Source organism: Phascolarctos cinereus, unplaced genomic scaffold, assembly GCF_003287225.1.
Source record: "Phascolarctos cinereus isolate Bilbo 61053 unplaced genomic scaffold, phaCin_HiC Scaffold_1;HRSCAF=81, whole genome shotgun sequence".
Classification (NCBI taxonomy): domain Eukaryota; kingdom Metazoa; phylum Chordata; class Mammalia; order Diprotodontia; family Phascolarctidae; genus Phascolarctos; species Phascolarctos cinereus.
The window spans coordinates 212,295,636-212,312,556 of NW_027555514.1; the positions used below are offsets into that span (position 1 = coordinate 212,295,636).

A 16,921-nucleotide genomic window follows, 5' to 3' on the forward strand; every position below is an offset into this window, starting at 1 on the left:
GGGCTGTGACTACATCTCCTAGTGTATCAATATTTGCTGCTTCATCACTTGTCTGTAACCACTGGACTTTGAAGTAAGTGAAAATGGTAAAATTTTATGGGTGATATTTTTTGACTAGTGCATAAATTGGATTTAAGTGAGGCAAAGTTGCTTGAAGTCATCAGCCTTACTTTCTCTTTCAGAGTCATCAGAAGATCCCAGTGGCAAGATAAAAGTTAAGATGACTAGTGATGGCTCAGAATGCAGTGGATGACCTTGGTGTCTTTAATGTCTAATCAAGCTCTAAGCACTCCACAGCATGTGCTTCAGTCACTTTCATGGCTGTTGGAACAAACTGTCCTCAACTACCCATTCTGCTAGATGAAGTCTTTACATGCTTATGTAGACATTCCCCCTAACTCACCAATGGGTTTGAGACCCCTTTGTTACCCTCAACTTGGATTAGCCTGTCTGCCAAAATGGTTTACTGGAGTGTGGCCACTGCTCTTAGTCACAGGTAAGAGTTGGGTAAATCAGGTGGAAATCAAAGGTGGAAAGCTGCCCTCATACCAGAGGTACTAGTCTACCCTGAACACTCCTGTACCCTAAATGGAAGCTAATGATTCCATGAGATATCAGGAAAGATTAACATAAAGTAAAAATAATTTAAAAACAGAAGAAAATATAAAACATCTCATTGGAAAAACTGACCTGGAAATATGGATTGAGGAGAGATAATTTAAGAATTATTGGACTGCCTGAAAGCCATGATTTAAAAAAAAAGCCTATATATCATCTGTCAAGAAATTATCAAGAAAAACTTCCCTGATATCCTCGAACTAGAGGGTAAAATAGAAATGGAAAGAATCCACCAATCACCCCCTGAAAGAAATCCAAAATGAAAACTCCCAGAAATATTTTAGCCAAATTCCAGAGCTCCCATGTCAAGCAAAAAATACTGCAAGTAGCCAGAAAGAAACAATTCAAATATATGGAGTCACAGTCAGGATAACACAAGATTTAGCAGCTTTTACATTAAAGGATCAGAGGGCTTGGAATATGCTATTTTGGAGAGCAAAGAAGCTAGGATTACAACCAAGAATCACCTACCCAGCAAAACTGAGTATAATCCTTCATGGGGAAAAACGTAAATTTAATGAAATTCAAGCATTTGTGATGAAAAGACCAGAGATGAATAGAAAATCTGACTTTCAAATACAAGATTTGAGAAGCATAAAAAGGTAAACAGGAAAGTAATCATTAGGAATTCAATAAAGTTCAACTATTCACATTCCTGTATGGGAAGTTGATACATGTAACTCCTAAGAACTTTCTCATTATTAGGGCAGATAGAAGGAGTGTACATAGACAGAGGGCACAAGTATGAGTTGATTATGTTGGAATGATCTCCCCCTACCCCCAAAATAAAAGAGGGATACCCTTAGAGAAGGAGGAAAGGTATAAGTAGAATGAGGGAATTTTTCTCACATAAAAAAGACATGTAAAGAAATGCTTTTATGTGGAGGGGAAAAACCTCACTCTCATCAAAACTAGTTCAAAGAGGGAAGAATATATATACGTACTCAGCTGGGTATAGAAATCTATCTTAACCCAGTAAGAAAATAGGAGGGGAAGGGGATGAGAGATATTGTTGGTGGGAGGTGCTAAAATGGAGGACAGATTAAGGGAGGCAGTGATCAGAAGCACAATAGACTTTTGAGGAGGCACAGGATAAAAGAGAAAGAGAAGGATAAACAGAAAAAAATAGGATGGAGGGAAATACACAAAAATCATAACTGTGAATGTGAACATAATAAGCTCACTCACAAAACAGAAGCAGATAGCAGAATGGATTAGAAACCAGAATCCAACAATATATTGCTTACAAAAACACACTTGAAACAAAGACACACACAAAGTTAAAATAAAGGATTAAAGTAGAATCTATTAAACTTCAGCTGAAGTAAAAAAGGCAGGAGTGGCAATTGTGATCTGAGACAAAGCAAAAGCCAAAAAAAGCCTAATTAAAAGAATTTTGCTAAAAGGTACCATGGACAATTGTCTATTCAATATCAAAATTTTTTACAGCAAGTTTCTTTGATAAAGACCTTATTTTTCAAATATATAGAGAACTGAAAGGGTATCTAGGTGGCGCAGTGGATAGAGCACTGGCCCTGAAGTCAGGAGGACCTGAGTTCAAATCTGGCCTCAGACCAAACACTTGACATTTACTAGCTGTATGACCCTGGGCAAGTCACTTAACCCCAATTGCCTAAAATATCTATATATCTATATATATATATATGGAACTGAGTCAAATTTATAAAAATAAGAGCCATTCCTCAATTGATAAATGGTCGAAGGATATGAACAGGCAGTTTTCAGAAGAAAAAATCAAAGCTATCTATAGTCATATTAAAAAAGGCTCTAAATCATCATTGATTAGAGATGTACAAATTAAAATAACTCTGTGGTACCACCCCACACCTATCAGAAATGACAAAAGCTGGAGAGGATGAGGGAAAATAAGTACACTAATAAGCTGTTGGAGTTGTGAAGTGATCCAAACATTCTGGAGAGCAATTTGGAATTATGCTATTGGGCTATAAAACTGCATACTCTTTGATCCAGCAATACTACTACAACAACTACAACTACAACTATGACTATTACTACTACTATTACTACTACTCAAGGCCACATGTGGCCCTCTAGGTCCTCAAGTGCAGCCCTTTGACTGACTCCAAACTTCACTGAACAAATCCTCTTGATACAAGGATTTGTTCTGTAAACTTGGATTTAGTCAAAGGCCACCCAAAGGCCACCCAAGGACCTAGAAGGCCACATGTGGCCTCAAGGCTTCTGATTCCCCACCTGTGACTTAAGCTTTTGATCTGCTGTTTCTGACTTAGACTCCTTTATATCTCCTTAGGCCCTTAGATGCACATTTGAGGCTTACCATTTTGGTGCTGGACTTAGCTTAGTCCTACTGCAACCCAAGCTCTAGCAATTCACCAGTTGTAAGTGTGTGACACCAAAGGATCAAATAAAATAATGGGGTTACAAAGGAAACCAATTAACTTGAAATGCAATTATCCAAATTCTGTTTGTTTTTAAAGTACATGGCCCTAGGTTAAGGACTCTTGATGTAGGGAGTAAGTGGCAGAACCAGGATGTGAATAGAAGTCCTCTGACTCCAAATCTAGCTCTTTTTACTATATTACCCTCTCTTCTCTTGTATTGCTTTTCCAACTGCCATGGGTTTCTCCATTGAGTTATCCTATAAAGACTGGCCATTCCTAATTAACAACTTCAAGCTATACACCAATTTTATCCTAGTTCCCCAAAGCTTGTTGTTAAGATCTCTTCCTTCCCCTCCACCCCCACTACCTTTGAAAGCAACCATTCCAATATGTCATCTATCCAACATCTATTCTTCTAAGGTACCCAGGAGTTGTCCTAAATACTAATGTGCTAATGAGAAGACTGAGAAGATTCCTAGAGTCTTCAGGTCTTTATCCACCAGCCCATGACTTAAAAGCCTGAAAAGCCCAGAGCTGAGAAATACTGCCTCATGCCCCTACTTTCTGGTTATTGTCAAGGTTATTCACAATAGAAAACTCTTATCACTTTGGAGTTTATGGTTGTCACAGTGGTGATATTCCATTAGAATTCCATTAGCTCCTTAAGTGTATTATTTTTGCTTTTTTATTTTTTTGCATCCCCATGGCTTAGCAACTTGCCTGGAAAATAGAAAGCGTATTGATCACTTGATGTTCATAGATGATAGGACCACAGATTTAGAGATGAAATGGACATTAGAGGCTATCCAATCCAATTCTACCTCATTTTACAGATAAGGAATCTGATGGTCAGGGAGGTTAAGTGATCTGCCCAAGATCACAGATAATAAGCATTGGCAGTGGAAAAAAGCAGGAAGAGGAGGGAAGGTAGAGGAATAGGAAGAGGAGGAGGAGGAAGAGAAAAACAATAACAACCATCACCTCTAAAATGATGAAGTTAGACTAAATAATCTCCAAGGTCTTCCAGCTCTAAATCCCATGATAATTAACATTCTATATGATGTAAGTTTTACAAAACACTTTCCTCACAATAACCCAGTGTGTCTCTATTTTAGAGATAAGGAAACAGAGAATTGAGCCCAGGACTTCTGACTCTAAGACTAGTACTCTTTTCAAAAATAGATGTTTGGACTTTCACGGCACTCTCATTCCCTCTTACAACCAAAATCCAGTCTCTGTACAATGCAGTGAAAAGCGCTACTGCCTCTGGAGTCAGAGGACCTACCTCTGATGCTTCCCATTTGTGTGACTTTAGGCAAGTCACTTGCCTTTCCAAGGGCCTCAGTTTCTTCTTCTGTGAAATAAAGGGGTTAGACTAAGTGGTCTCCGAGGTCCATGTACTCTTAAAAATATTCTGATAACTGCATTTAAATATAAATAGTTTCTTTTGTCATCTTATGTATTAAAGCTAATTTTAAAACATTATTCTGAGAAGGGGTCCATAGAAGACCTACCAAAGGATTTTAAGACTCAGAAAAGGTTATGACCCCTTGGTCTAGATCTGTGATCCTCTGTCCTATGTGGTTTTGGATCCTTGTTCTTCATTTACTATCTGTCTTGAACAAGTAAGATATTTGATATCAATGGACCTTAGTTTCCTCATCTGTAATATTAAGGGATTGAGCTAGATGCTAGGTAAAAGCCCTTCTGGTCTGAATTTATGATACTCCCCTCAGAGTCTCATTTTAAAGAGAAAAGTAATTACCAAGCTGAATTATAACTAGGAATTCCAACAGCTAGAGCAAATTCATTTATGGGGAAGGATGCCTAAGGTATGACTACTCCTGTGTATAGATGAGATAGATTGGACACAAGAAGTAATAGGGATTGAGGAGGCTAAGGAATTGAGAGGTCAGGGGAGAAGGAAGAGTGGCTTGGAAGTCTATGGACGGCAACAATAAAAAATTGGACTAGACGGAATGAACACTGAAGGAGGAGAAATGGATACTTAGGGATGGTGGCAGAGGAATGGTCTGAAAGCAGCAGGGAGACCAGCTACTATGTTAACTTCTCCGCCTGGCCCTGTGTATCAGGGGGTTAAGAAAAGGAGGAGATGATCATAGATTTCGCACTACAAAAGACCTCAGAAGCTATTTAGTTCAACCTCTTCTTTTTTCTAAAGATAAGGAAACAGACTCAGCAAGTTGAGTGACTGGCCCAAGGTCACATAGATAGTAACTATCTGACTCCAGGTTTCTGACTCTTGCCTCCCATCTGGCCTCGAAAATAATGCCAAGAGATGTGGAGAAAATTAAGTTTCAGTGAGTGTGAGAATATGGAAAGAATATGAGCAGAACAGATTATGATGAAGGAGAATTTCATCAGGCACAGCAGAGAGGGAGGGCAAAGACTGATCTTTCCACTGAGAAGTGGGAGGTAGAAGGCAGCACACACCATGTTAGCTTTTGATCCCCTCAATTATCTCAGGGCAAGGTGGATTTCCAGTCCTGGCATCCTATAAGAGGCATACTGCCTCAGTGGGTAGACTAGACCAGGAAAGGATTATGAAGGCCCTGGGGAACCAAGTGAAGGAGCATATCGGTCACTTGGCACAAACACTCCCGTGCTAATTGTGGCTCTGCTACCAAGTTTCATTTGAAACATAATGCCAGCAAGAACTTTGGCAACTCAACCTTCCAAAAGCTAGGAGATCCTAAGCCACTTAGGAGTGAATTGAACAATTCCTAGATGACTATCTCCTTTAACTTAATCTCTTCCAGACTCAAAGAATCTTGCCAATATCTCCATACTCCCTCAGCCTAGGAAGAAGAGAAGGCTCAGTTCAGGTGTGTTCTGGAATCAGCTCAAAAGGACCCAACTGTTAAAAGTTTCAGTGTGAGTATTTACCCCTTGGAAATCAGCAAATGCTATAAATCAGACCTTGTTTTATTTTGCTGATTGTACAGTCTTAAGAAAGTTATGGAAAAAATGTCAATAATGCAAATTAAAGTTACAAGTCTGTCTTGTATACATTTTCCCCCAGAGAGCTGGCTGTTAAATAATTACCAACATATCTTTGGTTCAGTTCCAAAGTCCAACATGACTGTTCTTTGAACGTTTTCATACCCTCATCATTTCTCACTGTATACTTTCAATAGCTTAGGGAGAGTTTACCTGGCCATATAAGTCTATCATCTTTGTTGTGCATATATTGCGTCTGTGTTCCATAATCCTTTGCTTCACTGTCCATGTCTCCATCACTTTTTTCAGATATCCATCAAGTCTATTCAAAAACACGTAAAGGATCTGGGCTTCCTGGCCTTTCCCAGAATTCCTGATGGCTTTTATTCGATTGACTATGTTTTGCCTTAAAAGAGAAAAGAGAAATTCAACTTATATCATTGATGAACTTTCATATCTTTGACTCCATAAACTGAGAACAATCATATGTATTTCTAGGGCATTTTCACATCTATCATCACATTTTACTGTTACAAGACCCCTAGCAGCTAGGGACAGAGATTATTCTTCCTATTTCATAGATAAGGAAACTAAAACTTGAAGGTGTAAGATTTTTCAGCACCCTTAGATTTGTTCTCAAAAATCTTATCAGTCTCTAAAACTAGAGAATTTCATGTATCTTATTAAAGTCACAACAGTACTGCAAAATTTTTTTTGTAATTTTAACTCCTGGGTCCCATGCTTCTAATAGATCTTTCATCTTATGTTGAAGTGACTTCAGCAATAATCTCACTATGGTCACTCATAGGAACCCTCCCCTCCTTCACACCCTTTCCAGCATCTCTTTATGTGTTATCTTCTCCCATTAGAATGTAAACTTGAATACAAGGACTGTCTTGCTTTTATTTCTGTCTTCCTTCAGTGCTAAGGCACAGTGTCTGGTACATAGTAAGCACTTAAAAAATGCTCTATATATCTATTTATGTAAATGAAGAAATGGAGGGGCTAGAGTTAGCATGAAGGGCCACCTCTACTTCTGAGATCTAAGCAAAGGAAGATAGAGTAGGAGATAATGTTGAGATGATTTTAAGTGTGAAATTGGAGAGGAGTTCCCAACAGATGCCCTCAGTTTTTTTCAGTGAAGTATGAGGCAAGGTCATCTGCTAAGAGGGAGGTGGGAGGGTTGGCATGGGTGGCTTCAGGAATTAAGAGGAGGTTTGGATTAGATTGCAAAGTGAATCAGAGGATCAATTAGGGAAGAATAAAAGGATTAGAATCTAGTAGCAAGGGTTTAGTTGAGATTTTAGTTTGAAATCAAATCACATAAATTTGTAGTGGAATCAGTCAGCATGTCTTTGTGGCTTTCTCCCAAAATCTTTCAGCAGCATGGGAGCAAAAGTAGAGAAGGCAGATGGGAGTAACAGGACTGGGATTTGAAAAGCAATGGGTGTCAATGGGACAATGTAACAAAGACTCAAGGACTGATGGACAGTGTAAACTTGAACTGAATAAAGGGTCAACATTTTGAAGGGAGCAAAGAGAGGCCAGATCTGAGAGGACAACTGGAAAAGCAGGGAAGGGTGGAGTGACAAGAGATTGTGGGGAGGTCAGGAGGAGTGAGGGAGACCTGGAAGGACAGATGGTTATGGTCGGATAGAGGAATTTCAAAGTTGTGAATTGAGTAGGCAGAACACTTGTGGGTGATGATATGATCAAGGATATGAACATTCCTGTATATGGCTAGGGTAGAATGTAGGTATAGATTGTGGGAGTTGAGGAAGTTGATGAATTGGAAGCAAGGGTATTTCATGGGGACAACAACATAAGTACATACTTGACGCTTATTGTGAAGAGGAAGAGTGAATCAGATATTGAATTCCTAAAAGGAAGAGGAATGATTCAGTTAACAAGGATCTAGGCAGGGTGACCTGTCTGGATTGAGCAAACCTCAAAGGAGGAGAGGTTGATGACTGGTGGTGACAAGCGTATCAATAAGGAGATTAGCGGTGTGTTTCAGAGAGAGAGAGAGAGAGAGAGAGAGAGAGAGAGAGAGAGAGAGAGAGAGAGAGAGAGAGAGAGAGAGAGAGAGGTTAGAACAGAGGTGTCAAATTCATGGCTGAGGGCCAAATGGAGCAACAAAACTCCATAGAGCAGGCTGAACTAAATTGAAATGTAATGGGAAATGTTTAACAAAATAAATACAAATACAACATAAATAATGGTTTTCTAAGTCAACTGCAGGGATCTACTTCTATTTAAGAATGGCACTACTTGATTATAATGTGGTGGCTTCTAGAAGCTAAGAGAGTGAGAGTCAAATGGTTTGTGGGAGTATCCAGTGTGGGTCTCAGGCACTATAGAAATTATTTCTAGTGCCTAACCCCATAACGTTGAATTCTTCTTGATTTGGGGAGCATAGAGAGAATGTAGTATTAAGTTGGTGCACAAGGGCAGGTGCCACCAACTGTTAAGATTTAGTATGAGCAGATAAAAGCTAGAAGCCTTCCCAGTAAGATCAGGGGTAGAGCAAGGATGCCCATTATCTCTACTGTTATTTAGTATTGTATTAGAAATGTTAGCTATAGCAATAAAAGAAGAAAAGAAATTGAAGGAATTAGAATAGGCAATGGAGAAATAACCTCATTCTTTGCAGATATATGATGATATACTTAGAGTCCTAAAGAATCAACTAAAAACTACTAGAAATTATTAACAACTTTAGCAAAGTTGCAGGATACAAAAAAACCCCACATAAATCACCAGCATTTCTATATATTACCAACAAAACTCAGCAGCAAGAGATAAAAAGAGAAATTCCATTTACAACAACTGTAGACAATATAAAATACTTAGGAGTCTACCTGACAAGACAAACCCAGGAACTATATGAACACAATGATAAAATACTTTTAACACAAATAAAGTCAGATTTAAACAATTGGAAAAATATTAATTGCTCAGGGGTAAGCTGAGCCAATATAATAAAAAGACAATTCTAAGTTAATTTACTTATTCAGTGCCATGCCAGTCAAACTACCAAAAACATTTTATAGAATTTGAAAAATCATAACAAAATTCATCTGGGAGAACAAAAGGTCGAGAATATTAGGGGGAATTAATGGAAAAAAATATGAAGGAAGGTTACCTAGCCATACTAGATCTCAAACTGTATTATAAAGTGGTAATCATCAAAACTATCTGGTACTGGCCAAGAAATAGAGTGGTAGATCAGTGGAACGTATTAGGTACATAAGACACAGTAGTAAGTGGGCATAATAATCTAGTGTTTGACAAACCCAAAGGTCTAAGTTTTGGGGACAAGAATTCATTATTTGACAAAAGCTGCTGGGAAAACTGGAAAACTATGACAGAAATGAGGTACAGACCAACATGTTACACTGTATACCAAGATAAAGTCAAACTGGGTACATGATTTAGACATAAAGGGTGATACCATAAGCAAATTATGAGAGCAAGAAATATTTTACTTGTCAGAGCTATGCAGAAGGGAAGATTTTATGACCAAACAAGAAATGGAGAGCATTATGAGAAGTAAAATGGATAATTTTGATTATATTAAATCAGAAAGGTTTTGCACAAACAAAACCAATGTAACCAAGATTAGAGGGAAAGCAGAAAGCTGGGAAATAATTTTTACAGCAAGTTTCTCTGATAAAGGCCTCATTTCTCCAATATATAGTGAACTGAATGAAATTTATAAGACTACAAGTCATTCCGTAATTGATAAATGGTCAAAAGATACCAACAAGCAATTTTCAGTTGAAGAAATCAAAGCTATCTATAGTCATATAAAAAATGCTCTAAATCACTATTGAATAGAAAAATGCTAATTAAAACAACTGTTATCATCTTACAGATATCAGATTCACTAATATGACAGAAAAGGAAAGTGATAAATGTTGGAAGGGATGTGGGAAACCTGGGACACTAATGCACTCACTGTTGGTGTAATTGTGAACTGATCCAACCATTCTGGAGAGCAATTTGGAACCACGCCTAAAAGGCGATCAAACCGTGCATATCCTTTGACCCAGAAATACCACTACTAGGTCTGTATCCCAAGAGATTTTTTAAAAAGGGGGCAGAGGGAAGTCCCTATTTGTACAAAAATATTTCTAGTGGCTCTTTTTGTGGTGGCAAAGAATTGGAAATTGAGGGGACACCCATCTACTGGGGAATGGCTAAACAAGTTGTAGTATATGATAGAATACTATTGTGCTGCAAGAAATGACGGGCAGGCTGATTTCAGAAAAACCTGGAAAAACTTAGATGAACTGATACAAAGTAAAGTGAACCAAACCAGAAGAACTTTGTACACAGTAAATGCAATATTATACAATGACCACCTGTGAATGATTTAGCTATTCTCAGCAATACAATGATTTAAGACAATCCCAAAGGATTCATGATGAAAAATACTATCCATCTCCAGAGAAAGAACTGATCGAGTGTGAATACAGATTGAAGCATACTATTTTTCACTGTATTTTTTTTGTTTTTTTTTCTTTTGGTTTATTTCTTCTTTCACAATGTGACTAACATGGAAATATGTTTTACATGATTAAGCATATGTAACCTTTTTCAAATTGTTTACCATCTTAAGAGAGGTAGAAAATTTGGTACTCAAAATTTTAAAAAAATTATATGTTAAAATTATCTTTACATGTAATTGGGAAAAATAAAATGTTATTAAAAAAGATTGACTGTGGGCTATGTTCCAATGCCCTCCCCATGGAATAGGTCCAATATCTGGGGGAAATGATGATAATTTTAATAAATGTTATATTCGAATTTTGTGATTCAGAAACCACAATAGTGTCCACACAGGAAACTAGGTCCCCTGGGGCAGAATGTGGAGTACAAATGGGCTCAGAAACAGGATGCTAGAGGGCAAGTGGATCCCTAACATTACTGGGAAAAGAGTTAAGTAGAACAATGTCAACCAAAGAGCTCTGCAGCATTCCTACAGTCTGTAAAACACATACTAGAAAGAGACTAGAGGTCTCCTTCTAGTATGACATTGATCCATTGGTCCACAGTCATTCAATCAGTGCTAAATCCACCTAATTATATTGTGATCTAGTCCAGATTGCAGACCAGTATGAATAGAATCCAGAATCTAGGCCATACTGCTCTAGGGCATCAGAGAACAGTGGCCAAGCAAGTGAAAGCGAGGTCTTTTTGGGAATTGTACAGGTGTCATACCTCAAAATCTTTCCATGGCATCAAGCCATAAAGTAAATAGTATTCCCAAAAGGAAAAATCTTCAGATTGTAAAGCAACCCTAAAACAAAATAATCCAGCTAGGTGGTACAGTCCTGGAGTCAGGAAGACCTGAGTTCAAATCTGGGTTCAGACACTAGCTGTGTAACCTCAGCTGGGCAAGATACTTAACTCATTTGTCTCATTTTCCTCATCTGTAAAATGAGGATAATAATAGCACTTACTTCCCAGGGCACTGTGCAGATCAAATGTGATAATAATTGTAAAGCACTTAGCAACATGCCTGATACATAATAAGTGCTATGTAAATGTTAGCTGTTACTATTGTTGCTATTGTCAGTATTATTATTGTTATCCAGAATACCTCCAGAATAGGTAATCAATATCCTTTGGGTCTCAAGAGGCCCCTTCAGAGTGTCCTACGAGAGAGATTCAGAGAGCGAGAACAAGAACTGTGGTAAGAAATCAAGACATGGAGTCAGGCATGAATGAGGTGGGGTCAGCAAGTGCTGTAAGTAATTCTAGAGGCTGTTTGTATGCCCCAAATATTCTTACATACCAAGGCCACTCCCTAACAAGGACAGCACCTTTGTTACTCCTCCACAAAGCCTAGATATTTCTCAAACATGAGAGACTTTATGAAATGCTTTCCATGGATATTCCATGTTTATAGCATTTTTCTTCCTCTTAATAACTCTTTTTAAAAACAAAACTAGACAAAAACCAAAGTTAATATGGCATGACTATGTAAAACAACATTGGTTCATAGAGGTTATTGCTTTCGTTTCTAGGTGCTCACAAACTATCTCTTCTAGATTTTGTCCAGATTTTGACAAGAGGCAGACCTAGGAGAGTGGGACCAAAGACTCCTCTGGTTATTCAGATGAATACCCTGGTTAGCCATACTTGTCCTGTCTAAAAGATTGAGGGAAACTGTACCTGAAATTAACTGGCTGTCCAGTTAAGAGTTAACAAAACAAAGCAGTGGAAATGAGGGTAGGGATCAAAACAATGTATTAATCAGTCTATGGCCAAATCAGAAATCTATGAGGTCACACACTTAGGATACTGTGCAGGAACACATGACCAGTTTGGAAGCAGTGGGTCAAAGCGTGTGTGTGTGTGTATATGTGTGTGTGTAGGATTAAGGTAGATCTGAATAAAGCTGTGCCAGAAAAACAAATGAAACAGAGGAATTTTACTTTTTATGAAAGAAAAGTTCTATAGTCTACATTTTAGCCACAAATCTTCCAGAGACAAATTTATTAAATAATTCCAAATATCTTTACTTAGAGAGATAAAATCTATAAAAGCAGAAATCTATTCTGCCTTTGAAAATTTCTCTGATAATAAACCATTTCCACTCCCTCCAGCACCCCCAAAAGGGACAAAATTCCACAATAATATAAATCACTGTAACAAAGTTCAGATGAAAGTTCAACCAACAAGCTTTGATTCTTCAAACAGAATGATAGTCATCTAGCTTTTGGCACATCCTGGAGGATCATTTTACTAATATCAATCAATCCTTCTTTAACCATTCCATCTAAATACTCTCCTTTCAGTCTGGTCAGAAAAACTGGAGAGATAATTATAATCTATTAATTAAATTAGTCAAAGACTTCCTCTGTCTTATAGTTTGATCATTACCCTCATTACTTCATGGAGGAGTCCTTCTTAGGCTGATCAGGCCTCTCCCTTTAGAAACTTATTAACCTTTAATAAGAATACTATTAAAAAAATCAGTGAAGGGCACTTTCAGAATTGATAGTTAAAGAAAGGTACTGATAAGGACTTCTCATTCAAATTAGACCAAGGTCTTCAGACTAAAGTACTTTCTTAATATTATTTCATAATATGTAATAGCCTAAAGAAGAAATGGGGTTGGGGAAGAGGAAGGAAGGGAACTCAGGATGCTTCCAAATTCCTCCCTTCTGTGCATCCCACCAACCAATCTGAAGCATAACCTATATTCGTTAATTTTAGGATATCATTTTATACCTTCTCTTTCTGTTCTTTAGACCACATTTAATCAGTATCAGGACAGAGAGCTCCAGAGAGCTTCATTTATAATGAACCAACTCTAGTTGGTTATCATTATAAATATGGAGCTTTCTGTCTTTTTACCTGAACAAAGTGAACATATCAAAACAATAATCTAGATGCTGTAACAGCATAACAAGAGGCATAATAGGGTTGAGGGCATTGTCTTGAATATGTGTTAGATTATATTACAGAGATAGGGAAAGCTATTATTGGGGTACAGAAAGCCATACAGAGGATAGCAACAAAAACTAAGTGTTCAAACACATTTGAACCTCCAGCCCTTCAATATCTTGAACTGTAGCTATAAGGCTAAACAAATTAGTGAAGCTATGTGGGGTCAAAGTGGTCCAATCTAAAAATGATTAGAACTTTAATATTATTCTTTTGGTCATCTGGCCAAGTAGATAGTCTGATCTCCTTAGCCATGGCTATTACAAAATAGATATTCTGAATCTATACATTGATGGTTCCAATATAGCTGCAACCCAACAAGAGTGTGTACTAGTCTTTGTTCAACCCCTTATATCTTATGTACTGTAATGATATCCTCATCTCTAATTCTTGTGCAAGGGGGAAGAAGAAGGGAATGGAATAAGCATTTACATAGCTCCTGCTATGTTTAAGTACGGCACTAAGTTCTTTTTACTAATTTATCAGTTGATCCCCACAACAAACCTAGGAGGTAGGTGTTATTATTATCCTCATTTTATAACCAAGGTAAACAGTGGTTAAGTGACTTGTCCAGAGTCACATAGTAAGTGTCTGAGTCTGGATTTGAACCCAGTCCTGACTCCAGGCCAAGTTCTATCCACTGTGCCACCAGCTACTTGTGCGCTATGCACATAGCAACTGGACAGTTGTAAAAGTCAAAAAGTGTTCACTAAGTCCCATTTCCATACTAAATATCTGGTGTTATTCCAAGAGCACTTAGGAATAAACTTGACTCTCTAAAGGACTTAACCTCCCTCCTGCACCTCTTGATGGACTTCTCAATCCCACCTATGTCAGGCTCTTTTAATGGAACCACAGACAGAGAAGCTGCATTTGTCTTTGGTCACACTTCCAATCTGAGAACTTCTATACATAAATCCATGGCCATAGGTCAGAAAACATTCTTGGTTCTTAGTTTAAACTGGCAGATGAAAATTTATTTATCATGTGTGGAACACAACTAGTCAATCAAAAATTTCTGATCTTCAGCGTATGCTCTGTCATCCTCTCCTCATTTATGAGAAAAATACTGTTATCATGTGGTTGCACACTGCAAAAATGATAGGGAGTTTTTTCAAACCCCACCTGAATCTGGTTCAGTGAGGTTCCTGTCATAAGGACAGTGGCTTTTCTCATTATACCAATTAGACCAGTCATCTCTTTCTAGGCTTTATTTTTTTGGGGGGGGCTAGGCAATGGGGTTAAGTGACTTGCCCAGGGTCACACAGCTAGTAAGTGTTATTGAGGTTGGATTTGAACTCAGGTCCTCCTGAATTCAGGGCCAGTGCTCTAGCCACTGTGCCACCTAACTGCCCCTCTTTCTAGTTGGGGTTTTTTGTGGGGGGGGGCCTCTCTGCATGATTCTATTAATTAAGAATAAAAAGAGTTTGAAAGATCAGAAAATATTTTCTCGAAAGGCACAAAAGGAAAAGATGAGAAAGCCCTGAGGACTCTATGATACAGAGATATTGGTGGCTTAAGAAGGTAACTGTGGGCATGGATGAACACTCAACCCCTGGATCTCAGTGAGAGCCCAAGTGGGAGTGGCCCTGTGAGCCCTTTCTGCCTTTCACTAGAGGGATGCCATAGGTGGTATCTTGGCACCTACAGATCTCAATGTGGGTATACTTATGGGCCAGAATGTTCCCTCCAGCACAGTCCTTCTAGCAGCAGCAGAGTTGATGGTCCATGTTCTGAGCCTCTTCTGAGTATCTGACAAAGTCCCACGGGCTCCTGAACAGTGATTCACCAGCACTTCCTTCCTGCAGCTTCCCACAGAAATCATCTCCTTCTGGACAGTCAAACAATGAATCCTGTTCATATTGTGGAATTTGCATGTCTTATGACAGCCACTGACCATCAACTTAATCATGCCAGGCTGGCAGAAGCTCAAGTTCACATTAGGACAAATAATTTCTGAGACAGAGGAAATGAGTTAGTCTACATAGCTGTAGATGGTAGAGTTGTTCTGAGGGTCGTTCTTCTCACTAGGGTATGTGGGCAGAGAGGAGAGGAGAGAACTCTGCTTAGCTTTGAAAACCCTTCACAACCTAGCCACAACCTACCTTTATTACACATTAATCCCATTTACAATCCAGTCAAGTCCTTCTAGCTACTCCTAACACCACACTGCATCTCCCATCACTGAGTCTTTGTACTATCTGAACACAATGCTTGGCATATGCTTCACCTCACCCCCTTAGAATCCCTTGTATCCTTCAAAACTCTTCTACATGAAGCCTTTCTTGATACTCTAGTTACTAGTACCCTCCTATCCACCTCCATCCCTCCTACCATTTACCTTGGATTTATTTTGTATACATAGCCCAGGTATGGCTTCAACCTTACTGTGGATGTGGCAACTGACATGACACCTTAACTCTCTTCCTAGGCTATCTCACCAACCCCGACCTGCCCTCACAGTGGCAGGTGGGGTTTTAAACTCACTGCTCTCCCTTAGGGTCCTAGGGGCAATTACAATCCTACTACTCCCTACTGTAGCTTCTGAACCTCCACTGAGGTGCTTTCCATTTACATGAATGAAATCCATCACCATTATATCATTAACTCTTAAACATAAAACATTTACTAAATGGTTAGACAAAAACAATAATGATAATAACATTATTCAATATAAGACCAGAGAAGGAATAATAACAGTTCACCCAGAAACCTGGACTACACTCTTCCATCAATACATTCAGTGTCTGTGAGGGAGAGTGATGATAGAAAACTCACAAGGAGATCGTGAGGGAGGAAACCCACGTGTCCAGGGCACTTCACAACTCTAGACTATCAGTCTTGATGTCTTTGGTCCCTACAGGATCAAGACTGACAGTCTTGATACTCAATTTGTCGATCAATCAATAGACTGATCGCCAATTTACACAACACAAAAGCTGCTTCTCTGCTAGGTGCTCCCTTTCTGATCCATTGTCCTAATGGGTAAAGCCACTCCTGCTCTTGAGCAATGACAAGCTTAGTAGCTCACAGCCACCTTTTCCTTAGCTCATGAGTCACAGCACCATTTCAGTGAGAAGGAGAAATTCTGTACTCTGCATTTTAGATACAAATCTGCCAGGGACAAACGTATTAATTAAGTCTAAGCATCATTTTAAAATGTTACACTATTGTAATTACCTGGCGTTCCCTTAAGCTGGAAAAGCACCAAGCTCCTCATCTCTAGATGGCAGAGAATTCTGCTTTATCCAATCGGCTCAAAGCCAAGCCTCTGCTCATTATAAAGAGATACAAAGATAGGCATTTCCTTCCTATATTCTCCCTCTCAAACCAAAGCACCCCGAAGAGGTTTCCCTTCTCTCAGGCTGTAGGTGGTACCAGAAAACAAGAAGCTCAAATAGCTGTACGCAGCTGGAGAATTCAATTCTGCAATCAGCCCAGGAGTTGAAGACATCTCTCAGTGGACCCAGGCACTCAGTAAAATGATGCATCTCTTC

At 38.7% G+C, this 16,921-nt stretch overlaps 1 protein-coding gene across 2 annotated transcripts in view; it reads right to left on the reverse strand.

Annotated features, from left to right (window-relative positions):
* FAM186A (family with sequence similarity 186 member A) overlaps positions 1-16,921 on the reverse strand; it is a 79,492-nt gene that overhangs the window by 32,933 nt on the left and 29,638 nt on the right. For both annotated transcript variants that reach the window (XM_020966038.2, XM_020966039.2), the window contains exon 2: positions 6,177-6,369. In XM_020966038.2, coding sequence (XP_020821697.2) covers positions 6,177-6,369 — 193 coding nt within the window. The remainder of the gene's footprint in view (positions 1-6,176; positions 6,370-16,921) is intronic.